General features: G+C 34.6%; 1 protein-coding gene across 2 annotated transcripts in view; it reads right to left on the bottom strand.

Annotated features, from left to right (window-relative positions):
- The window catches only part of LOC138710940 (headcase protein-like), a 658198-nt gene that overhangs the window by 495420 nt on the left and 135722 nt on the right, over positions 1-27056 (bottom strand). The window contains exon 2 of one of the 2 annotated variants that reach the window (XM_069842144.1): positions 11452-11553. The exons of the other annotated variant lie outside the window; for it this stretch is intronic. Coding sequence (XP_069698245.1) covers positions 11452-11553 — 102 coding nt within the window. The remainder of the gene's footprint in view (positions 1-11451; positions 11554-27056) is intronic. 2 annotated transcript variants of the gene reach the window in all.

Here is a 27056-nt window from a genome sequence, read left to right as displayed (position 1 = left end):
CCAATCTCATCCTTGATCACGTTTACCCTTGCCTGATATCCATTCTTGAATTCTTTTATGCCCTTATATAAATCTCTAATGTTTTTATTTTTACTATTTGTTTCTACCTCATTCAGTTTTTCCTTCAAGTACTCGCTCTTTTTATTCCTAAGCGTACGATTTGCTTCCCGTCTTTTATTGGAATAATTATTTTTTGTAGCATTCCTATAGGGATTCTATTCTCCAGCATTCTATATAGGTGTCCTAGCCTTTCTTTCGAAAGATCTCAGAGCATTCTCTTCTGTGCCGGTTAAAGTCTATATCTCTGATCCGTATGTTACTACAGGGCGAACCATTGTATTATCTATATCTATATATATAATTTGAACTGGTAATGGAAATTACGGGAAAATGGCTGAACGGATTGTAATAAATGGCCCCTCATTTTGAAGCTTGGAACCCAAAGTTTTTCGGAAAAGTAGTAGTTTTCAGTGAAATGTCAATTTTCCTACACAATATTCCTATTTTCCAAAATCCATCTGTTGTCAGTTTTGAGAACTAATTTTATCGAATCACGGCCGACTTGATTGACTTTCAGAATAAAACACACACTACAATAAACAATAGGCTATTACACGAAGTCCATGACCTGCAGGAATGCCGACATATTTAGGGCTCAATTCAATGTTTTATTAAAAACTGATTCTGCAGTGTCTAATAATTTTCTGAGTACAACTGTGTGTTGGATATTCCAATCTACGAAACTTGAGGTGGTTTGATGACATTATTATTATCATTAGAAATTAAATATTATTATAGTTAATATCATTATGCATCTATTTTTCATTAATTCTACATAATATTGATGCTATATTGATGACATGAAAGTGAAACGTTTTGAGGTTATGTAAGTAAATGTAGATAATATCTTAATTTAGATCTTCATTTCTATAATTTACTGAGTGGCTGTTATATAAAACTACAAAGCTTAAGTAAGATAATAATATTGTTATTAAAAATCAAATATATTTATACTTATTAACCCAGTGAGGTTGGGTCTTTTTCATATACTTAATGGCGGTGTAGTGTAGATATTGATATGTGTCATTGTCTTCAGTATTGGCTCGAGAGAGCGCAAAAATTACAGTTCCTAAGGAAAGATCAAAAGGTATTACTTACTGATAAAATAAGAGGCCTAGAAAATTTTGTAGTCTCCAGATCATTTCAGCAAGATCTCTTACTAGGATAAAATGATTTTACGCTCTACATTTCAAGTTCTACATGCAGCAGCTATACGAAAATGCTATTGTTCGAAAGCTTAGCAAACCTGACATTTTTTTAACTTTCGCCTACAATCCACAATGACCTGAAATAGCTACTGCTTTCGTCCTGACATTGATACTTGCGTTTTCGCGTTGAAACTCAAAAACTGAAGTTGGATAGGTTCAAGCGAGTATTTGGCCTAAAAAAATCCATTCAGAGGGAGTATGTTTCATTATTATTGAAGCAAATAACCATTAAAAAGACAAGTATTCTTCATTGAAAATAAATCTGAAAAATTTTTATTTGAACGTCTAACGAACTTAGTTTGCAGCAGCATTTGCTGCACAAGCCACTAGTAGCTATATAATTTGAACTGGTAATGGAAATTACGGGAAAACGGATTTTAATAAATGACCCCTCATTTTGAAGCCTGGAACTCAAAGTTTTTCAGAAAAATAGTAGTTTTCAGTGGAATGTCAATTTTTCAACATAATTTTCCTATTTTTCAAAATCCATCTGTCATCAGTTTTAAGAACTAGCTAATTGCATTTCAGAATAAAACAAAACACACACTACAGTAAACAATATTACACGAAGGCCATGATCTGCAAGAATGCTAACATATTTAGAGCTCAAATTAAATTGGTTATTAAAAACTTAACTTATTAAAATAATTTACAGGTTCGGTTCTGTGGTGTGTAATTTTCTGGGTACAGCTGTGTATTGGATATTAAAAACTACAAAACTTGAGGTGGTTTGATGACATTATTACCATCAGAAATGAAATATTCTTGTAGTTAATGCCATGATATGACTATTTTTAATTAATTTGTAGGTTATTTTACGACGCTTTATCAACAGCTTAGGTTATTTAGCGTCTGAATGAGATGAAGATGATAATGCTGGTGAAATGAGTCAGGGGTCCAACACCGAGAGTTACCCAACATTTACTCATGTTGGATTGAGGGAAAACCCCGGAAAAAACCTCAACCAGGTAACTTGCCCCGACCGGGATTTTTTCATTAATTATACATACATATTAATGATATATTGATGATATGAAAGTGAAACGTTTGGAGTTATACAAGTAAATGTGGAGAATAACTTAAATTAGATTTTGATTTCTATATTTTACTGAGTGGCGGCTATATAGTATATATAGTATATGTTACTGAAAGCTATAAAACTTACGTAAAATAATGATATTATTAAAAATCAAATATTTTGATAGTTATTAATCAAGTGGGGTTGGGTCTTTTTTATATATTTAATGGCGGTGTGGTGTAGATATTTATATGCGTGTTTCTCTTCAGTATTGGCTCGAGAGAGAGTATCTTTCATTATTACGGAAGCAAACAACTTTCAGAATGTCTGATATTCTTCATTGAAAATAAATCTGAAAAATGTTTATTTGAACGTCTAATGAACTTAGTTTGCAGCATTTGCTGCACAAGCTATAGTATATCTTTATTTTCGTTGCTTTGGTGATTTGTTGGTTTCTGAACATTTTATTGTTTGCAAAGTGTGCCCTGTTTCCTGCTTGTATCCTGTCTGATAATTTTATATATTGTTGCACCTATTATCAATTATGATTCCCAGGTATCTAAATTGTTCGATGCCTTCCAACATCATATCACAGCTATATGATGAGGAGTATGTTTGGATATAGACATTAGCATAATTATATTTAGTTTTCCCTTGGTTTATCCTTTGGGCTGCTCTAGGTAGCTCTATAATAAGTTGAGGGTCGGAAGATTTCTTGCGACTATAGATCATATCATATATATCATGTCACTATCATATCATATCATATCATATAGTCCACACATGTGGAGTAACGTTTAGCGCGTCTGGCCGCGAAACCAGGTGGCCCGGGTTCGATTCCCGATCAAGGCAAATTACCTGGTTTGACGTTTTCCCTCAACCCAATATGAGGAAATGCTGGGTAACTTTCGGTGTTGTACCCCGGACTCATTTCACCGGCATTATCACCTTCATCTCATTCAGACGCTAAATAACCTAAGCTCTTGATAAATCGTTGTAAAATAACCTACTCATATATAATATATATCTGATATATATCATATAATATACCATATCATATATAATATATATCATACCATATCATATATCATAGGCCTATATCAGATCATATCATATATATCTATAGTGCTCGGGAAAAGTGGCACAAGTAAAAAATGTTAATTTTACAGGAGAAGGAAAAAAACTGTCTTCACACTGATTTATGTCGACTTGATTTTCTTCTGTACGTGCAATTAAATATTATGTGCAATTAAATATTGTAATGTTATGTATCTTTTCCCAAGCGAGCAGATATTCCGTAAGTTGTCAATCAATTAATAAAAAATGTTTTTAGAAACTTACTTATGCCTCTTTTCCCAAGCATTGCAGATATATCATCATATCATATATATATTTATCATATAACATATTTCTTCAGTTACCGCGTTGCATTATTTTTATCGGAAGAGGTTTAACCAATTTCTCCTAATTTTGATATAGCTTATTGTGTAGTAAGTACACTATAAATCAACAACACATCGTCACATCTACCTTCAAGTTTCACCTGCTTTAACAAGTCTCACAGTGAAATGTATGATTTGGGTATTTATACGATAATTTTACTTGGGAATTTCGTTAGGACAGTAGCGACATTTCGACTTTCTGTGTTGACAGCACTGTTTAGGTGAGAAGAGGTAAATAATTGAGCTGGAATTGCGCCTTGCGCGATGCACTGGGTGAGAACGAAACGGATAGTATTCGATCTTACGAGCCAAGATCTATTGTTAAACAATGTTCAACCTACGTACATTCTTTTATGCTGTTTATTTATTGTTTACACTGTCCTCTCCACTCTTGATGTCTATTTGGACTTGCATACTAAAGAATATCTATTTTAAAAAAAGTCAGATTATAGTAGCATATGGGGTCGTAGCACTCCGCAGTCCTCAGGTAACTCGAAGCACAAAAACAAGCTATTCTCTCGCAACGATGATGGCCGAACGCCAGAATCCAAAGCGACGGCACCGGAATAACAGTCTCCTGCACAGATTTCGATTGCAAGTCGGATCGATCGAAAAGTCCGATACCATAAATCGACTAATCAGTGTGCTTCGCTCCCGGCTTGCAATTTACATAGAACAACAGAACAGCGACTTTACGCGTTAGCATAACACACTACAATTTATAGTTCCCAAACGGACGATGAGGCCGATATTGTTGTTGTGATTGGGAAGGTATGGAGTTTCTATGACCCAGTTGTTTCATTACTAGATATATAACACGTTCGTCTACCGTGAATGTAAATATACGTGACAAAGGGAAAGAGGACATTTGTGCAAGCCAAGGCACGAAAGAGATCGTGTTCTATATACAACGATAAAAAAACAGACTCCCCGTCAGCGGTTTTTATTTTCAAGAAGTAGAGATGGTGACCGGTTGAGACGTGGGCGAAATATGAACTGGATCTCATTGACCCGTGTGTGGAGTTCTAGCACAGTGAGTAATACCGGTGGCGCTTACTGAGGACACGTGATTTGTAACAAGCGACAAGTCCACGTGGAGGCATTTTATGCCCGGTACAGTAAAGTACTGCAAAATCTTACACGAGAACGACGACACTTTTTCCTTTGCTACGCTTTACGCTTATTTATCCTGTATATTATCTCCTGATATAATTTAGGAACACTAAATTCATACGTTTGAGATGGACAGGGCACATATCGGTGAATCCAGAAATGCACATAGAGTGTTAGTTGGAAGGCCGGAGGGAAGAAGACCTTTGGGGAGGCTGAGACGTAGATGGGAGGATAATATTAAAGTGGATTTGAAGGAGGCGGGATATGATGGTGGAGACTGGATTAATTTTGAATCTTTAATAAAGCCAGTTCTAATACACTATACAGTACTTCTGAAAGCAACTCTACGCAAGAAAGTTGTGAGAAAAAGTTGAATATTTATAGGAAGCTTTTATAGGGACTCCTGGAAGATAAATAATATATAATGTTATTCAAGTCTATTCACATAAAACACAAAAGAAACAATGCCAAATTTTAACAATTTGATTTTGTGACCAAAATGGAAGCTAGACGCCGCAGATGGAATATACCCAGATACATATTACAGGCCATTCGTTACCTCGTGAAACATACCTGCACGTCAGGGGAAGAAGAAATTGGGCGGAGAAGCTTACCTCCCTCGCTACGCTTCAACTTGCAGCTAGCTCACTAGACGTTGGCTTTGGCTTACAAGAGGAGACGAACTATTGATACCGTATGATGAATTGTGATGATTAATGGAACAATGATGGAATGGCGGTAAGAGAAGCATAAGTATCCCGCGAAAACTTAATACTGTAGCCTACTACTACTGCTGCTGCTACTGCTAATACTACTATTGCACAGACCGAGAAACAGTATTTGGGCACCTAATTTTACAAAGTTTCAGATACAATGCATTGCGCGTGTGCAGTAAACAAGGACGACTAAATGGATGCTACTTGCGAACAGTCTACCGAAGCTTGGGGCCTACATAGAGGGAGACTGCTACCAAGATTCGGCTCATTTTTTAATGCCGTATTTGTACATAACTAGAAGCAGTAAACAGGTGTGATTGGTCTAATATTGTGAAATCTGCTGTAAAGAGTTTACATAGGTTACTAGCATAAATGCCTCACGATATTAATATAAAATCTCACCAAAGAGCCAATTGGCTATTACAGTTAAGATGATTAATCCCTACGCGTTCGAATCTTCAAACAGCCAAATTGGTTACTACCTTTTCGTGCATAGACTTCCATCACTTCTCCTCCCAGTTGGTACCATCGCGTTCCTAACTCCTCCGGATCAGGTCGCTGTACTTCTCCCCCTCCCTCTCCGGATGTTGTAGCTAATCAGTTACGTTCATTTTCGGCTTTCCCCCCCTCGAAAATTTCTAGCGCTCCGTCACTGGAGCGGCGAAACCTGAAGTGAGACAAGTGGCCAAGAGGCTTGGAGCTCACATATTCAGTTTTTCACAGCCCATCTCCCCGCTTGCAAGGACGTGTTTTCACGTACCTTTAAAGATTATCCTCCCAATTCCCCTCATTCATTCATATAAAATCTTAAACTACAAATAATGCCCATGGCTTGTCAGTATATCTTTTCATTAATAGTCTTCCTCGTATGTAATCGTGAAAACTTTGTAACTAATTCAACAGTTCATAGCATAAATACACGTTAAAAAAATGACTTTCATACTCCATCGGTAAGTCTATCGTGCTATCAAAAAGGAGTGCGTTATATGGCAGTAAAAATTTTTAATAGCCTCCCTATCGATATAAAAAATGAAACTCAAAACAAAATTATTTAGGGCCAAATTAAAGAAGTACCTAATTTCTCACGCCTTCTATTCTGTAGGTGAATTCATGACATTCAATAACACTTCATGAAATTGATACTAAAACTATGTGTTGTACTAGTAGACTATATTGTAAATCTCATCTGTATATATTTCATCTAGACTGTGACTATAAATTAAGATTTTATAATAGTATTAAGTTTTTTGACTTGTTCCATATTCTAGCTGTAAGCATGTATGAATACCATGGAATGTTAATAAATACAATACAATACAATACAATGGAAGACGTTAAACAAACCACCTTTGACGAGATGGCCCAAATGAACCTGGAGGGGAAATGAAAGTAACAACCTGAACCATCGTCCAGCGACGTAGCTTCGTGGTCTAAGGCGTCATGGCTTGCAGCAGCGGTACGAAATGAGCTCTGGTTCGAGTCCTAATGGGGGGGGGGGAAGAGATTTTCTCATGAAATTCCTATCAGTGTCTGGGGCAGGTACCGACCAGCCTTGGGACGAGTTTGGGGAGCTACAGTGAGTAGCGAAATTCGATTTCATAAGCAAACCACAAGCCTAACAGCTGAGTATGGGATTATAGCCCTTACCACACGTTACTCTCGGACTGTTGGATGATCGTTCACTTCTGCTGAAGCATGTGAATTGTGAACTTGAGGCAACCAGTACACTGGTCGTCCTTGGCCCTTCATGGGTTGTTCGGGCCACGGATTGGATTGTTTCCTTCACTGTCATGCAGCATTGATACAAGGCCAATTTTTCTATCTACTGGCGCCGTCTCATAAGCAAGACAAACAGCAGCAATGTTCGCAGGAAGACTTGTGGTTGTATATACGATTACGTTGGTGTGCTCACAGAATTGCTGAGTGGTAATATAGCAAATTTTTTTGTTCATTTTGTACATAGTTGGAGAACGCTTCATTATTCGTTTTAACTTTGTTATTTACAGAATAAATCCAAGTACAGCCGACACAGAGTATTTCTTTGATGCAAGGTGAAGACTGTTTGTTTTCATAACAATGCCAAATCCACACGCCCAGTCTAACCCTAACACAGGGAATACTAGGAACAATGACAAGAAGGAATGTATGTGATTTTCATGTTTGTTTAAAAAGTCCATTCCAGCAATTATATCGTGACGTTATTAGGTGATTGTCTCTTACCTTGAACTTCCGTCAGCAGATGCTGTAAATAAATCTGATCTTGTTCAGACTTTCTCCATGTATTTCCGATTTCTTTTCCAGTAACATTCCACTACTGTTTTATAAACATTATTTTTAATGGGACTTTGTCGAAAATAAACTCAGTCTGAATAAATTTAACAGTTGACTGTAGAAAAAGTATAGTATACAAAATAAAAAAAAAAAAACAAAAACGAATGAAAATCCAGGAACTCAGAACAGAAATTAGAGAAAAATAAAAGCAAATGAAAGAAAAAAAGGACGAAAAGTGGAAATGAAAAGGAAATAAGGAAAAATAAATTTAGAAAACAAACTGGAGGAAAAACAAGTGAAAGAAAAGGAGAGAATTTGGAATGACAATAAAGAATGAACAGAAGGTAAGAAAGAGAAAAAAAGGATAAAAATAGACATAAAATCAAGAGGAAAAACTGAAGGTAAGAAAGAGAAAAAAGGATAAAAATAGACATAAAATCAAGAGGAAAAACTGAAGGTAAGAAAGAGAAAAAGGATAAAAATAGACATAAAATCAAGAGGAAAAACTGAAGGTAAGAAAGAGAAAAAAGGATAAAAATAGACATAAAATCAAGAGGAAATACTGAAGGTAAGAAAGAGAAAAAAAGGATAAAAATAGACATAAAATCAAGAGGAAAAACTGAAGGTAAAAAAGAGAAAAAAAAAGAATAAAAATAGACATAAAATCAAGAGGAAAAACTGAAGGTAAGAGAAAAAAAGAATAAAAATAGACATAAAATCAAGAGTAAAAACTGAAGGTGAGAAAGAGAAAAAAAGGATAAAAATAGACATAAAATCAAGAGGAAAAACTGAAGATAAAAGTGACAGAGAAACGTTTATGCTGTTCGTGATTATTATTGTGAGCATGGTTGGAATTGTACGAATGTTTGGGAATTTAAATGAAATTTTCATATTTATTTTCATTTCTGTGTTTATACTCCCCGCATTTAAATTTAACAAGGTGGAGTCTTCTCGTTAATTATGCTGTCATTTCATGAGGCGTAGTCTCATGACAACAATACAAATTGATAGTCGAAACGATTAATACTCGACATCAATATGCCACCAATGAGTTGTTTGAAACTGTCATGAAAATTTATATGTCATTCATTACAGATAATTCAATTCGCTCGGAAATTAATTTTATAATTAAGTATATGTCGGTACTTTGGAATTAAACTATGTTAAATTAACTATTTCTGTTACTATATTCCCTGCATTTATTAATCACACCTATCTGTATATTTATTTTAGTAAGTTATTTTACGACGCTTTATCAACAGCTTAGGTTATTTAGTGTCTGAATGAGATGAAGGTGATAATGCCGGTGAAATGAGTCCGTGGTCCAACACCGAAAGTTACCCAGCATTTGCTCATATTGGATTGAGGGAAAACCCCGGAAAAAACCTCAACCAGGTAACTTGTCCCGACCGGGAATCGAACCCGCGGCTAGACGCGCTAACCGTTACTCCACAGGTGTGGACCCTATCTGTATACGAATAATAAATAATTCATTATGATTTTATATTCGTTTCCCGTTTATGCTTTATTATGGCTGGCTGGATTCTAAATAAATAAATGAATTTAAAAAGAGAGAAATAAATACAAAGAAAGAAAAAAAAATATTACGTACTGAAGGACAGAAACAAGGGAAAACTGCGGAGTCGTACAGCAGTTAGTAACGCATGCAGAAGTGAGAATTCTTAATATATCACAGTGCAGCTTCTCTCCTGGTTCCTGCCATCCGCGTTTTCGAAATGTTTATATTTCGGTGCCAAAAGATGCGCCGGTTAGATCTGTGGATAAATAAATGTATCCGTGTGTAACAATACTAACTTACATCACCTCAGCGAAACTGTGGCTTCGGTAACCGACGTACAGCTGGATACATCGTCATGCAACGTCACGCCAGCAAGTCACGCATTTCAAATTAGCGCCAACTTCCAAATACAATATCCTTACACAGAACGAAGTAACGGAATGCGCGCTTTCCACTTAAATTTCCTCTCTTATTTATAAAAAGCGTCTCATTCATAGAAATGCCTTACAATATTTTGACAATAGTTTACTTAAGGAAACATTCTTCACAATACAAGGCAGTGTTTGTCGACTTAGGCGCAAACGTAACATTGGATGGTAGACTCGAACATGGATTCGATTCGTGTAGGTAGTAGACCCTATATTTATCTGCTCTCAATGTTGAGTTCTGTATTGTATTTGAGAAACGGCAATATACCACCTACCGGTCATAGGAATCACTGTGTGTTCACTTAATATTACATTACAAGTTAAACATTGAAGAAACCTGAATTCTATAGCTACAAGCAGAACGACTAAATTAAAAGAAAGGATGAAATAAATGGAGGTAGAATTAAAAAATAAAGAATAGACTATATGAATGTAGAGAAAAGGACGAGAGGACTATAGAAAAAGGGACGAGGGAACTACAGAAATATAGACGCGAGGGCTGCTGAAAAAGGGACGAGAGGAATGAAGAGAAAGGGACGAAAGGGGTGAGAGGACTGCAAAAAAGGAACGAGAGGAATGAAGGAAAAAGGACAAGAGGAATGAAGGATAAGGTAAGAGAGAAATGAAGTAAAAGGGAGGAGGGAAATGAAAAAGAGACGAGAGAAATGGCAGAAGAGGAACGAGACAAATGAAGTAACAGGAACGAGGAGAAATGAAGTAAAAGGAACGAGGGGAATGAAGAAAGTAACGAGAGGAATGAAAAAGGGACGAGGGAAATGAAAAAAGGACGACAGAAATGAAGAAAACTGGACGATAACAATGAAAAAAGGGAAAACACCAATGAAGAGAAAGGAACGAGAGAAATGAAAAAGGGACGAGAGAACTACATAAAAATGGACGAGAGAACTACAGAAAAATGGACGAGAGGGCTGCTGAAAAAGGGACGAGAGGACTGCAAAAAAGGAAAGAGAAGAATGAAGGAAAAAGGACAAGAGGAATGAAGGATAAGGTACGAGAGAAATGAAGTAAAAGGGAGGAGGGAAATGAAAAAGAGACGAGAGAAATGGCAGAAAAGGAACGAGACAAATGAAGTAACAGGAACGAGGAGAAATGAAGTAAAAGGAACGAGGGGAATGAAGAAAGAAACGAGAGGAATGAAAAAGGGACGAGGGAAATAAAAAAGGACGACAGAAATGAAGAAACGGGACGATAACAATGAAGAAAAAGGGAAAACACCAATGAAGAGAAAGGAACGAGAGAAATGAAAAAGGGACGAGACAAATGAAGAAAAAGGGACGAAACAAATGAAGAAAAAGAGGCGAGACAAATGAAAAAGGACGCGGGAAATGAAAAACGGACGAGTAGTGGAAAAGGGGACAAGAAATGAAAAAGAGACGAGAGAAATGAAAAAGAGACGACAGCAATGAAAAAAGGGGCTAGAACAATGAAGGAAAAAGGGCGAAAAGAGTAAATACAGTAAGTGAAAGCAATGAAGAAAGTATGGAATGAAAAGGAACAGAAAGCAAAGACGGAAGAAAGTGTAGAAAAAGGAAGGAAAGAAGAAAGGAGAGAAAAGACGAAGAAGAAAAAGTAAGCAAGTGGGGAAAGACGAAGCTCGGAGAGAAAGGGAAAGCAGAAAAATACAGAAAAATGTTCCATCATAAACTTAATTTTACCTTAAAAGTGTTCTAATAAAACTGTCCACTTCCCTGTCAGGAGTTGAAACCGGTTCCTTTGGATTTGTATTCGGGTACGTTGCTACTTCAACCTCAGGGATACTGTAAGAAGATAAAAAGGTGACACTTTATCCAGACTTAGAAGACGTTCAAAGCATCAGGCATAAATACATCTTTCGGCGGGCTACAGCATCAGTTTTCCGTATCTAAGATCCGAATTCAAATCCCGGCGGGTCTATAATGAGAATCATGTAAGAGTAGTTCCTAAAAGGCTAATTTGGCCAGCACTTCAGTGTTGCCAATTAATATCAGATATCACCAAAGACGGTAAAATCATGATACGTACTGAAATAATAATAATAATAATAATAATAATAATAATAATAATAATAATAATAATAATAATAATAATCTGGTATGAACAATAGCAATGTCTTGTTTATTTACTTATTTACCACATCTGATCTTTATATTGGGAGGTGTTTTCTAAATGGTTCAATAATTTGTCAAAGAGTATATTTTCCTCCTGGATCTCCCGCATATTATGTTGGTAATTAGTACATTAATATGATCTAATATTAAAATGTATTTTTTTTTTTCTCACAACATGATATTCATTCCTTTGACTAAGCCGTTTAAGATTCATGAGACCTAACCTAAAAATGTATTTGGTTTGATCACGTGAAAAGATTGGTATGAATTCCGAAAACAGAAGATATACTTACTCCTAATAAGGTTATCATTTTCGTTATATTTGCCGTCTCTGTGCGCATTTCTATTTTAACGTCTTCTTCCGTCAGTTCATTATAGGCCTACATAATAACTATTATAACCTCGTGAAGTGTTAAGTTAAATGGCAAACACTTTCTTTCTTCGAGAAGTAGCTACTATGCTATTTATTCTCTTAGATATGTTAATAAAATATAAACACGAAAGAAATTCAATAAAATGTGAAATATATTATATACACTTACCTGAATATGGTGTTGATTTGGAATCACAACGCAACAAAACTGGATTATGTATTAATATTAATATTAATACTGGTACTACTAACTAAGCATAGTTACTTTCATTTCATTAGTTCCCTTCTACAGCAAACCTAAATTATTACTGTCAACATAACAGTTACAAAATAACTACCAGTTGGAGTATTTGTCAGTACCCGAAATTCGAAACAAAGTTGGTAAAAGAAAATTCAACCTGACAACTAAAAAATCACTATAATCCACTATAATCAAAAGACCAAATGGCCAAGATTATCTGCCGTTCAACAAAAAGAAACTGAATTCTATGGCCACGAGTAAACTGTTTGCAACAGACGAACAATATTATCACTCTCAAATAATAAGTTACAGCAACGATTTGTTTACTTTATTCCTTATTGCTACCAATGCCAGACAATTGCAACGAATGAAGCATGTGCACAAATATAGTGAGAAGGATATCTGACATGCTCATGAAATGCAAGGACATCGTAGTATTGATTCAATAAACTATTTTGTAACATACAGTGACAAGTAATACCGGATGGAGAGAAAATTCCCTCGGCAGAGGGAGTTATTACTGTCTGGAGGATAACAGGACAAAAATTACACTTAGAGGAATTTTCTTCGATATTGGTAGAATGGGATTTTTATAGGTTGGGGACAGAAAAATTCAAGTAGTAACATCTCAGAGAAATTAAAATTTATATCCAAGATATTTGTGTATTATAGTTTCAATGTATTAAAAAGTAATTTCGGAGTGAAAAGTTAGGGGAAACGAAAGCACTCGAGGAAATTTGAGTCACAAACCTCCTCTCCACTATACAGGGCGTCTCACTCAAGCCGTTCATAAATTGTTTTAGGCATCACGCACAACACGGCTAGGGGTGGACACTTTCCCCGTCGTTGAAATTCTCTAATTCGCAGCGCTTGTATTTTGTTTTAATAGTGATTGGAATGAGCTAAAATAATAAATAATCAAAGACTGGTGGACCAATTAATATATTGAATCATGCGATGCGTTTGAGGGAAGAAAAATTCATTTCTAATATGCGGATCTCTTAGGGTAGTTCATGACTCTCAGCTAGAGTAAAGGGTTCTATGAATATTTTGACTGTCTGTGAGGGTTCGATCTCTAGTGCTTCAACATTCTAGTTGAAACTACTTTAAAACAGAAAGTAGTCTACCTATAAAAGCTCAAATCGTGCCTTCGTCACGTTTTGAATCTCTGAAAGTTAAAGACAAAGAGGGAAGAATTTAATATAATATGTTCCAGCAAGCGGAACAGTACTTCAATATGATCCAACTCCATGCGGGTTGTCATCGATCTGGTATGTCGTAGATCACATGGTCTGTCATAGCCTGAATCCAACGTTTTTCTTGGTCTGCCCAAGTTGTGACGTTCTCATGGTAGTGTCGCTAGGAGTGACACACTCAAAATATCTTTAAAAGAATGTATAAATTGTGTTAAACTCTACATTGTTCTTTAAAGGTACTTTTTTATTATGTTCATTAGTTATTTCGAATGAAACAAAACAAATTAATAACTTACGCATTAAGAAAATATAATATCGAGATTATAATGACTCAATAAAACACTATCCAATGATAGACACGATTATAGAAAACGTTGGAAAGCCGAAAGAAAAAAAATAATTTACTGCATATGTTTAACATAAATTTATATCATACGAAGATATTGACATGGGCACTAATATACACCCCTGATTCCGCCTGCGAAACCACTGAATACCTCCCACACGTCTGGGTTAATATCTGGCTTCCCTAAGCAAAAATGAACGCCTTACATCGGACACACTGTAGGCACCTGCATCTCAAAGATCTGTCGAGAGCAATGAATTTTCGTGACAAGTAACCAGTAATCGAATATTAAGGATTTATATGTTGTTGTTTAGTCAACTGCCCGAAGACAGATCTGAACCTCGCAAGTGATAGCATTTATGAAGCAACTAAGCCAGGAGATAATGGGTAGATTGGCTAGTTCTTCTCCCCCTTCCTTTGCATCCATCGCTGACAAGCTATATATTACACTAACCAGACTTCATATATATATATATATATGCGTAACTCTGTCCAATTGTTTGTGTGTATATATATATATATATATATATATATATATATATATATATATATACATACAAACAATTGGACAGAGTTACGCAATAATAGACCAACCGACAATCTGAAAAAAAAAAGAGATATTTGCACAAATCTGTTGATGGCAGGCTAATTTAACTCGGAAAAAAATCAAGAATACGATACGTGAATTTTACTGCTTTTTATAAGCAAAAATTCGTTTATTACATCAAATTCATTTATTTAATTTGCTTTGAAATATTAATTCAACTGCTGGTCTCTTATTAAAAATCGGTTAGACTTTTTTGGTATTATTTGTGTTATTTTTTGTAATAGTATGAATGTTATAATACTTCTTGCATGAAATGTTTCATTAAAAAAAAAAGATTTATTTCAATGGCCAATATCTCGAAACAGGTTTTTGGCGCTTGGTCTCTTATTGCGTAACTCAGTCCAATTGTTCTTCCTCTGATACATATTGTCAAGTGAGACGTACTGCCTGATAATAGATGTACACATAAGCCAGAACCTCAACCAGAAATAAGAGGGTTTATATGGAGAGCAGCTTTTGAGGAGCGAAGCAGGATAAGAAGTTTGAGAAAATAAGGCAGATAGTACAATTTATTTCCATGCAGGCGGAAATGAATGTAGAATAGAGTTGGAACACATGCGTAAGTGGGGTCGATGCGGCAGAAACGCACGGAGCTATTTTTGATATAACCCAATAAAGGTTGAAATGCTTCCTAACTCAATCAAGCCCACCCTCGCGAGCAAGAGTTGCCTCGCGAAGCACTCCCTAACCCTAGTGCCAAAAATCAATTGTTCTGAATGGATATAGTCTCAAATAAGATGCATGCTGTTCTCGAGTTGGAACAATTCCATTCATGTTACACGTGTAGTCGATAGCCACACCCACAGAGTTCAGCTACTTATTTACGTTCTTCCTGGCAGCGAGCAAACGTACGTGGAGTTTATCTGAGTGGAGCGGCTCGCCGTCCTCAAGAATGAAAGTAGCACGGAGTCGGCGGGCGCCCAGCCACATTCCATTTCTTCATAACACAGTTCACAGTTTGTTCATATTAGGAAAGTAATTTGTCATTTGTAAAGCAAATCTATTTAACAAATGTATTACACGGTAAAAACAACTGTTCTTTACATACTCTTATGTGGCAATGGCAAAATCAGACGTAGGCTTATCTTAAAAATAGTTACAGCTTAGCAGTTACGTAATTTCTGTATTGCAGGGTATTTTTAATCTTACATTTATTTATCTTTTCTGTTTTTCATTTATCTTTATTATTATCTGTAACTGTACTCGATAGATATTGGAGAAAAAAATGGGAGTATAAGGGTACAGTACATCAGTTATTCATATGTTTCAAAAAGGCATATGACTCGGTTAAGAGAGAAGTTTTATATAATATTCTTATTGAATTTAGTATTCCCAAGAAACTAGTTCGATTAATTAAAATGTGTCTTAGTGAAACTTACAGCAGAGTCTGTATAGGCCAGTTTATATCTGATGCTTTTCCAATTCACTGCGGGCTAAAGCAGGGAGATGCACTATCACCTTTACTTTTTAACTTCGCTCTACAATATGCCATTGGGAAAGCTCAGGATAACAGAGAGGGTTTGGAATTGAACGGGTTACATCAGCTTCTTGTCTATGCGGATGACGTGAATATGTTAGGAGAAAATCCACAAACGATTAGGGAAAACACGGGAATTTTACTTGAAGCAAGTAAAGAGATATGTTTCGAAGTAAATTCCGAAAAGACAAAGTATATGATGTCTCGTGACGAGAATATTGTACTAAATGGAAATATAAAAATTGGAAACTTATCCTTTGAAGAGGTGGAAAAATTCAAATATCTGGGAGCAACAGTAACAAATATAAATGATAGTCGGGAGGAAATTAAACACAGAATAAATATGGGAAATGCCTGTTATTAATCGGTTGAGAAGCTTTTATCATCCAGTCCGCTGTCAAAAAGCTGAAAGTCAGAATTTATAAAACCGTTATATTACCGGTTGTTCTGTATGGATGTGAAACCTCGACTCTCACTTTAAGAGAAGAACATAGGTTAAGGGTGTTCGAGAATAAGGTGCTTTGGAAAATATTTGGGGCTAAGAGGGATGAAATTACAGGAGAATGGAGAAAGGTACACAACACGGAACTGCACGCATTGTATTCTTCACCTGACATAATTAGGAACATTAAATCCAGACGTTTGAGATGGGCAGGCCATGTAGCACGTATGGGCGAATCTAGAAATGCATATAGAGTGTTAGTTGGGAGGCCGGAGGGAAAAAGACCTTTGGGGTAGCCGAGACGTAGATGGGAGGATAATATTAAAATGAATTTGAGGGAGGTGGGATATGATGATAGAGAATGGATTAATCTTGCTCAGGATAGGGATCAATGGCGGGCTTATGTGAGGGCGGCAATGAACCTCCGTGTTCCTTAAAACCATAGAAATGATTTCTATATTAATAGGCATCGTCCTATTGTGAAAAATAAGAAGATAACTTTTCATCAACATCCGTTCCCTAGATATAATTTATCGAACACTACCATACAAAGTTACACAGTTGAGTAAGAAGCAAGTAAGAAAATTATTGCAGTAGAACCTTGATTATCCGTCACTCTATTAATCGATTGGTGGATTATCCGACTGTCGTTCTCTTATTTATTTATTTTTTTTTTTGGTGCAGAAAAATACGAAGTAGAGTATATTATGTTAGTATGCATTTTTGCTACAGAAAATTATCAGCCTTCAGCGTTACTAAGTATGTTACCGTTACCAGCAACAGAAACACTTACTTTTGGGAGAGGGTGTTTTACACAACTTGTAAAATAGTCACTACCGCCTTTCAAAGAAATAATTTCAAGAGCTTCCACACAATTAAAAACTAGTGCATAATTTAATCAGTTAATGCAAAATATCAAAAGAAAACGTGTTATCGGTTTGGGAAAGGAAAAACCATGGCTTATCTCGCATAAGAATACGACAGCGGCAGTAAAATTGTGCACGATTTAGTTAAAAGAAACAAGAATAAAGTATACGTATTACTGTATTTCACTGTGTTTATGTTTTCATTAGTTATTATATAACCAGCATATTGTGTATACTGTTTTCGCTGTAAGAAAAATCCTAATGTAAACACAATCACGTTGCTGTCATACCCGTGATTGGCTCCCAGTCGAAACACTCAAATGACGCAGGAAAATATAGTTTGTATTTGGAAACCACAATCTTGTATTATTTGAAAATAAAACATTGAATTCTAGTTGTTAAATACGATGAAACATTTAACTTTACTCATATGTAAAACGATATGTAAAAGAAAAGCTACTTTTATATTTTGTTATGTACTATGAACGCGGATGAATACCAACCGTGATACCGAGGTAGTCTGTTCTTGTAACAAGCTGGCGTCACTTGAGCTCGTAGTTGTTCATGTAAGCACGTGGTACTGAAGTATGGCTTCTGCATTCTTAACTGTCCATTGTGAAGACATAAGACTTAAAAATAATTTAATTACAGTAATTATAAAATAAATGTTTCCTAAGCAAACGAATGTACAGTAGTGAGGTTAGGTCTACTTGACGAGTAACGGGAAATGTTTAACATGAAACAGAATGTACAACAGTAGGCGGGAACACGTACTGAGAATCTATGGCGCCAAACAGCGGCCAATGAAGGCTTACTTCAGTCACGTGCTATTGTTTACATTAGGATTTTTCTTACAGCGAAAAGATTATAGTGTAGTGTGTTGTATGAAGACACCAGTGGTTGCAATATAGTAGGAGTGTCAAATTGTGAAACTGGTATGCTCTTAATTCACGAAAATATTTTAAGGTACAGATTATCCGACCTTTTCGATTAACCGTTCAGTCTACCCCCTTCATTACCACGGATAATAGAGGTTCTACTGTATTTTAAAAGTAGAAATGAAGAAGCAGGGCTCTCCCAGGTTGCAGAAAAAAGTACCGGGGCACGACTACACCCGTCTGGAAGAAAATTTAAAGACAATGACGAGAGACCTTTTTCTTGGACATTCTTAACCAGATAACCCCATCTGACTATACTAACACTTCACTTCCGACTTCATTGTTGAAGGAATTCCCGTTAGACAGTAGACTGACAGGAAGAGTCTGTCCCACCGGCGGCCGCATGGCATTTATATTGTCTATCACCGGTGTATCAAGCGCTTAACTTGTGCAGCCGACCGTCCCACAGAAAAACTAGCGTGGCGTACAGGTCACACTTAACACGCCAGCTCTAGTTCGGTCAGATAACTGACAGGAAAGGGATTGGAGTTCGATCACCGACAAATCCTATGAGATTTATAGGGGCCGTATTCATAGACATTTCGCAGCACGCGCTACGAGCGTACTAAGCTAGCCCCGGCTATCCACTGGTTACTAGTACAGAATTCAAATCATAAGATCCTATCGCTAACACTGGTTTATGAATACGAAAAACGCTGATAATCCACCGAAAACCCGCGCTAAAAATGTCTATGAATACGGCCCATAGTGACTATTTCGTTTATATGACGTCATTCCATTTTCGACCAATGAAGTGTAATGAAATTCTGAATTCCAACCAATCACAGTCACACTTTGCGATAATTTTTGCAGCTAGATATATCGCTATCAATTTATCGCATGGTCGTTCTTTTGTTTAATCGTTGTTGCCAACTGTTTCCCCGTAAATTGATGATCATGAATACATTAAGATGCAACTACACGGGTAAACTTTTCTTTCAACTTTAAAGCAATGAATGCAAGATTGATATTTAATATTAATTAATATATTTACGCAGTGACGACGACGGTCAAAACGGCGCACCATGTAGACATAAAATCTTCATGCATCTTAATTGAACGTACCTTTTAAACTTGGTTCTTTCAATATTCTTCCCAGATTGGACGCATACGCGATTGGAATATTGAACTGTGTAGATGCAGCCTTAGTTCTGTTACACACTACAGCGAGAATGCGTTTGTCCAGCTATAAAAAATTCTTTCGTGTAGCACTGACTGTAAGTAACGGTTGAAACAAGGCACAGCTGACATTGGTCCTGCTCCCACAGGTACGAGTAACTTAACCTATAATAGCCTATAAAATTTGTATTTTGTGAATGAAATTATACAATTAATAGAAGGTCAGATGTTCAAATTTATGTAACATCATCGCATATCAAACCCAAAGACCTTGCATAGTAATAATAAGGTCTTTGATCAAATTGCCTTCGGTATGGCGTAATAAAATTGTGTTTTAATTAGGTCTATCTCTACAGAGATGGCTTCACTGTGTAGCAATCCCCACTGTTACTGTTAAATTATGATTTCAGCAGATAATGAAAATGTATTTATGTTATAATAATAAGAGAAAAGTGCAGTATATGTAATTAACATTGTTAAACCTGTATTTGGCTTTTCGCAATTGGCATTACTGAATAACATCGAATTTCTTTATTGCAGTAATCGATATTCATGTACGAGTATTTCAACTTCACAATGTCTGAATAGGTTAAGTTCGTTAATATACAATTATTAACATTTTGTGTATAAGATTATTTACATTTTTATTTTATTCACGAAATAGTCCTAATAAATGTCACTCGAGGTCTGAGATTTCCCAGATAAATCTCAGACCTCTCGTGACATTACTACAGAATAAAGATACAAGCTTTCTCTGTAAACATTGGCTGCCGATAGTCATATGAGTACTCATTAGTAGGCTATTTCTCCATTATCGTCGGATCATCTACTTGGAACAATTTCAGTAGATTAAAAAAAATCACTAAATGAATCTCAATATGAAAACATAAGGAAATTTTCCTTTGTTACATGTTTCGAAATGGCTTTGCTTCCTAGAAAATGAATACCGGTAACTAATGTTCTAAGAAATATTCTGTCAATTAACTGTTTCCGTATAATTTATTTAGCATTATTTCAATCTATATTTATGTATGGTATTATAGGTTGGGGTGGAACTTATAAATCCGACCTTTATCCGTTAATTTTACTACAGAAAAAGTATTAAAAATTTCGGAATATGTATGATAAGAACTTTGTGTTAAATATTAACGTACCTTGTTAACATGTTTCGACCTATTTTCGGTCATCTTCGGAACTGGTCGTTGTTGGTCTTGGCGCCTCTTGTTTCCTGTGTGGGTGCGTTCGTAGTGTAGAGTCAAAGAGTGCATGTGTTTTGTATTATAATATAGCTCAACTTATGAATGATCGTTTGCGTTTGTAAATTTAATAATCTGATTGGCTATGTATTGTATACTTTTAGTAGAGCCATCAATGTAGCTCAGTCGACAGACTCGCTGGGCTGCTGATCCGGAGCTGCGTCCGGGCTTGGGTTGGATCCCCCTTTGGACTTTGGTTTCTTCGGAGGTTTTCCCCAGCCGTGGGACTGAAGCCGGATGGTCTATGGCGAGTCCTTGGCATCAACCCCTTTGATTTGATTACCCCCTTTGATTTGATTACCTGGTTGGGTTTTTCCGAGGTTTCCCCCACCGAAAAGGCAAATGCCGGGTAATATTTTGGCGAATCCTCGGACCTCATCTCATCTCACTACATCTCGCCAAAATGTAAAAAAATGTAAAAAAAAAAATTGTACAAAATTGTAAAAATTGTAGAAAATTACGAAATTGTAAAACTATAAAAATTTGTAAAAATTGTAATTGTAATATTGTAAAATGTTGACATGTTCCACATCTTAAAGCTTCATTGCTCATGTAAGATCTATGGAATAAAATAAATGAATGAATGAATGAATGAGTTGAGTTGTGTGTTGAGAATATCGTTGGGGTGTGTTTTCGTGTGTCTGTATATTTCATATTGTTCTAGTGTGTTGAGTTTCTAGCTTTTTTGGTTGGATGTGCAGTATTTCCGTATTGAAGCCTCTGTAGGTGTGGTTAGTATTTGGGATGTGTTCTGCATATGTGGAGGTGTTTTGTAATTTTGTTATGGCTGTGATGTGTTCTTTGTAACGTGTTTGAAATGATCTGTCTGTCTGTCCTATGTAGAAGTTGTTGCAAGTGTTACATTTGAGTTTGTATACGTCTGTGTGGTTGTATTTATTTGTTTGTGTTATTTGTGTGTTGAGATGTTTTTGTAGAGTGTTATTTGTTCTGTATGCGATGTTGTAGTTTAATTTCTTGACTGAGGTTGCAATTTTATGTGTGTTTTTGTTTTCGTATGTTTGACTCTACACTACGAACGCACACACACAGGAAACAAGAGGCTCCAAGACCAACAACGACCAGTTCCGAAGATGACCGAAAATAGGTCGAAACATGTGCACAAGGTACGTTAATATTTAAGACAAGAAAGTTCTTATCATACATATTCCGAAGTGATACAGTGTTAAAAGTTGTGTAATCAAGAGGTATATTAAAAATTTGTTTAAAAAAGCAGAAAGATTACTCAACTGAATTGTTGTTTAAACACTTCAAAGTTTTCACTATTAAACAAATGTATTATTTTATTTTATTAAAATATTTTCATAAAAATTTTAATAACTTTGAAAGGTATATACATAAATATTTTCATAAAAATTTTAATAACTTAGAAAGGTATATACATAAATATAGAACTAAAAATATGAATTCTCTGCGTTTGTGTGAACCGAAATGTTAAACCAATGCAGCTTTTTATCATAGTATGAGTCAAGGTCCTAGATTATTAAACAAATTTTATTCCAATATTATTTCAACCACGAATCCTCTCCAAATTAATAAAAAAATAAATAAAAAAAATTGTATTGGATTTATAGTTTGGGTTTAAACATATTAAACACTATTTAATCTGTATTCATTCTCAATTTTAATTTTATTTTTGTCTGTATTAGAATCCCCTCCTGAGCACGAGTCTTACTCATTCAGGAGTGGGATAGTTTATCTTTCATTGTATTTATTAACTTGTATTCATTTCAAACTTACTAGCAATAAAATAAATAAATAAATAAATAAATAAATAAATAAATAAAAAATATATTTCCTAAGAAGAAATTGACCGAAGCGTCATGTATTTTGATACGTTGTGGAGACTGTCAAAATTACTACTATGCGAGACGTATTGCTAGGGTTGTAAGTCAAAAAAAAATCTGATTTGTAAAAAAAAAAAGTTTCCCGCCCGAAATTAAAACAAGGCTATTCGGTAAAATCCGGTTTTTTAAGAAACGAACATAAATTTATTTTCATACAGGAAACAAAATCTCCCTTTTTCATGAAAAATTAATATGCGTTTAATACGACGCATATCTTCTATGTGTTTTTATTATATTATTCTAAGATCAGAACAACTACTTTTTTTATTAATGGTAACACGAAAAATCATATCGTAAATTGAAATTTATGATATTAAAACTTTAATTAATGTATTATTTAATCTAATGCTCTGACATTTTAAAGCATTCACACCAGTCTTTGATAATAAAAACATTAATTTACAAGGTGAACCGTAAATAATGTCATTAATTTCAGGTGGTTATTCTTTCCTTTTCGAGAAAAAAAAATTATATGAAACATTTCATAATGTACTTTAGAAAAGTTACTGAATTAATTTCCGATATGCTCAGAGAATTTAAGACAACAGTATATTATGACAATACATTATCGATAGAATTTTAGTCTTGTCTTTAAATGTGCTGAAATTTACTGCGCATGTTGAGAATTAAATCCATGACTTTCCCAAAACACGATGTGATATATTTAATATAAAAACAATTTTTACCTCTAAAAGTAAGCAAAAACGAAAAAAATTGTATTAAACATTTTTTTGAGTGTCTCAAAGAATAATCTCCTGAAATTAATTATATTATTTATAGTTCAGCCTGTATATTGAGTACTATTAGTAAATATTAGCTTCTTATTATTTCAGTATAATAGACCCGTTAATAATAAATAATAATAATAATAATAATAATAATAATATTATTATTATTATTATTATTATTATTATTAATATATTGGTTTATCAGAATGCATATGGATAGAAGGTATATAAGGAGTTTTTTTAATATAAATAAGGATACACAAATTCACTATATCGGGAAAAACAGCTATTCTAACAATGTGATGGATATTCAAAACTTGTTTTCTAACGGTATTACTAATAAAAACCCTATATAGAGACATTTAACTGTCTTATACTTATATGTACAGTGAGTAGCTCGTTTATAAGTCGTGTGTAAATTCCTTACTAATAATCACTAAATACGTCGTGTATAACAGTATAACTGTTACACAGCTACGTCATAGTTTCATTACTTCATTACGAAAGGTAATAGAATATCTGAGGTTCTCAATTGCATCCGGTAGACCGCTCTAGTGTACCGCGTTAAGTATCGATAGTACAGCTGGCTCTGATCAATTACAACACTATATTTTGGTCAAAGAGTACAAGCTACAGCAATATTATTCAAATTATACTGTGCTCTTTGGATTGTTCTTCTGTTATTACAAGGCAACCATCATAAAATGACAGTCGATAAGAACAGCTGTTAGAGCGGCGGCCATTTTTTCTTTATATACAACGCTTAATAAGAGAAAGGTGCGCTCGAAGGAGCATTAAAGTTTGGCACACTGCACTGTTTATATTTTGTCTTTGATGAGGTCAGTCAGCGATCCTATTCTATTTCTGCACTCTGAGAAGTGATAGAGTTCACACTTTTTTACACAGAATTTACACACGCATTTCACTTCAGGTTGGTGGAATCTTGAGTTTTGACACATTTTGTGGTGGTATCCGTGTATTGCGAGTCCAACGATGGCATATCTTTGCGGTTGGTTCGGTTTGGTCAATCCCTGTATATCATGGCATCTGTGCAGAAGAAATTGCTATGAACTCCTCTCTGCTTTGTCGTCCTTTGTGCGATAACTTCGTTGTAGGATTCGTTGGATGGTAAGGCCATTTTCATCCTTAGATCCTCTATAAAGAAGGTTTCTCTAGCAAGTAAGTACATATATCTGTTCGGTGCGAATTTTCCTGCTCCAAGTGCTCTCTTCAGAAATCTGACCTTGACTTTTTCGATTCTTTCCATATCGCTGATTGATAACTTGTCCCAAATCATTTCTAGTCCATATGTAACTACGGTATATACAACGCTTAAACAAGGGGTTTCGTGTATATAACTACCGCAAAGCAATTCCTATTGCATAGTTATAGACTGTTTATACATCCATCTCTTATGCATGGTTTATTAGTAACGTTTTTTGTCTCAACTCTGCATAAGTCTCGTATAAAAACTATACACGATTTATTAGTAAGACCCTAAATGGAAAGAAGCATGAGAAATTCTTCCATCTGTATCAGCTACTTAGTAAACAGTATGTGGGATGATGTTTGTACTATTATTATTATTATTATTATTATTATTATTATTATTATTATTATTATTATTATTATTATTCCTCGTCTTGCCTTCTTGGTTTAATTCAAATCAACTTAACTGTTTCTAGCAAAAAATTTACTTGATTTGGTTTTCACTAATATCTATAATAATTCAGTTAAACTAGCTGACCACTCTCTAGTTCCTGAGAATAATTATCACCCATCTATATCAATCGATCTTGAACTAAATTTACCGTTACCTGCATATTATCATAATAATTGCAATAACAGTTCCTACTTAAATTATTCTCAAGGTGATTACCTGAATCTCTATTCTATTCTGAAAAATTATGATTGGAACAATATTTATCAGATCACTGATGTAAATGCTGCCACTAATTCATTGTCTCAAGTTATAAATAATGCTATAGCTCTGTCCGTCCCAGTCACATTTGTTAAAAAGTCACACTATCCTAAATGGTTTTCAAACAATTTACGTCAACTCATAAAGCAAAAAAATAAAGCGCATCGGAAATTTAAAAAATACAAAACCGATCATCATCATCAAATTTTTTTAATCTTAGAAAACAAGTCAAAGCTATGATTAAATTGGACAAATTTAAATGGTTACAATCGATTGATGATAATTTAAAGAATGAACCAAATAAATTTTGGAAATACGTTGCGTCTTTTCGTAAAACTAATAATTATCCTACAGAATTATTAATAAATCGGGTTCACATCACGGATCAAATTGAAATTGTTAATACATTTGCTAGTCAATTTAAATCTGTTTAACAAAATTATAACTCTAATTTCATTACTTACGTTTCTAATATTACTGACTGTTTGCCCCTACCTAAAATAACAATCGCTGATGTAACTAAAGCCATTAAAAAGATTAAGCCTAATAAATCTAAAGGTACTGATAACATTCCTAATTTTATAATTAAGGGATGCTCTGATATTCTCATACCTGTTTTAACTTATTTATTCAATCTTAGTTTAAAAACAGGAATTTATCCTTCACTATGGAAAGAAACATCTATTATTCATGTCTTTTAAAAATGGTAATAAAAACAATGTTACTAATTATAGACCTATTTCTATCCTGAACAATTTTTCTAACATTTCTGAAAAAATTATACACAAACACATTTCATTTTATGTCAAAAATAAGATCAATTCAGCCCAACATGGTTTTACTAAAGGGACATCACCACCACTAATTTAGTTTCATATCTCAATCTCATTATGCCTGTTGTCGAAACTCAAGGTCAAATTGACTCAATTTATTTTGATTTTAGCAAAGCATTTGATGTTGTTCCTCACAAAATTTTATTAAAGAAATTAAGTAATTTTGGTCTCTCCACGAACTACGTGAATTGGTTTGAAAACTATTTAACAGATAGACAATCTTGTGTTAGACTAGGTAATTCTCTCTCGGATCCCTCAAGGGTCTACTTTGGGGCCTCTCTTATTTTTATTATTTATAAATTACATAAGTAAAAGAATAAGTTCTAGCTTTCTTTTATTTGCGGATGATCTCAAAATCTTTCTCAAAATTAGTAGCTTGGCTGATTGTCAAATTCTTCAAAAGGATATCAATTCAATTGCCCTTTGGACTGTTGAAAACGGAATGAAAATTAATCAATCCAAAACTTTTGCTATTTCTTTCACACGTAAAACAACCTCCCAAAAATTTAATTATACTCTTAATAATGCCATAATTACTAGGAAAGATATTATTAGAGATCTTGGTGTCTTACTTGATTCTAAATTATATTTCCATGATCATGTGCAATATATTTATACCCATTCATTAAGAATGCTTGGTATAATTAGATCTATAACTTATTCTTTTTCTATTCCTATGTGTTTATTAATTTTATACTATACATTGGTCAGATCCAAGCTTGAATATGCATCTGTAGTATGGAACTCTATTACTTCTACTGACTCGGCTAAGCTTGAGAATATTCAAAGAAAATTTATTTCTGTTTGTTCTTATAGATTTTTACCTAATTCTGATGATTATAAATATGAGATTAACTGCAAATATTTTAATTGCTGTAGTTTATTTGCCAGACGTCAAGATCTTGATTACTTATTTTTTTGTAAAGTTCTTAAGGGTGATATTGATTGTGAATCTTTCCTAAGCA

The sequence above is a fragment of the Periplaneta americana genome, chromosome 12, assembly GCF_040183065.1.
Source record: "Periplaneta americana isolate PAMFEO1 chromosome 12, P.americana_PAMFEO1_priV1, whole genome shotgun sequence".
In the NCBI taxonomy this organism is placed as follows: domain Eukaryota; kingdom Metazoa; phylum Arthropoda; class Insecta; order Blattodea; family Blattidae; genus Periplaneta; species Periplaneta americana.
Note: the sequence above shows the minus strand (reverse complement) of the source record. Positions and strands in the feature narration are given on the sequence as shown.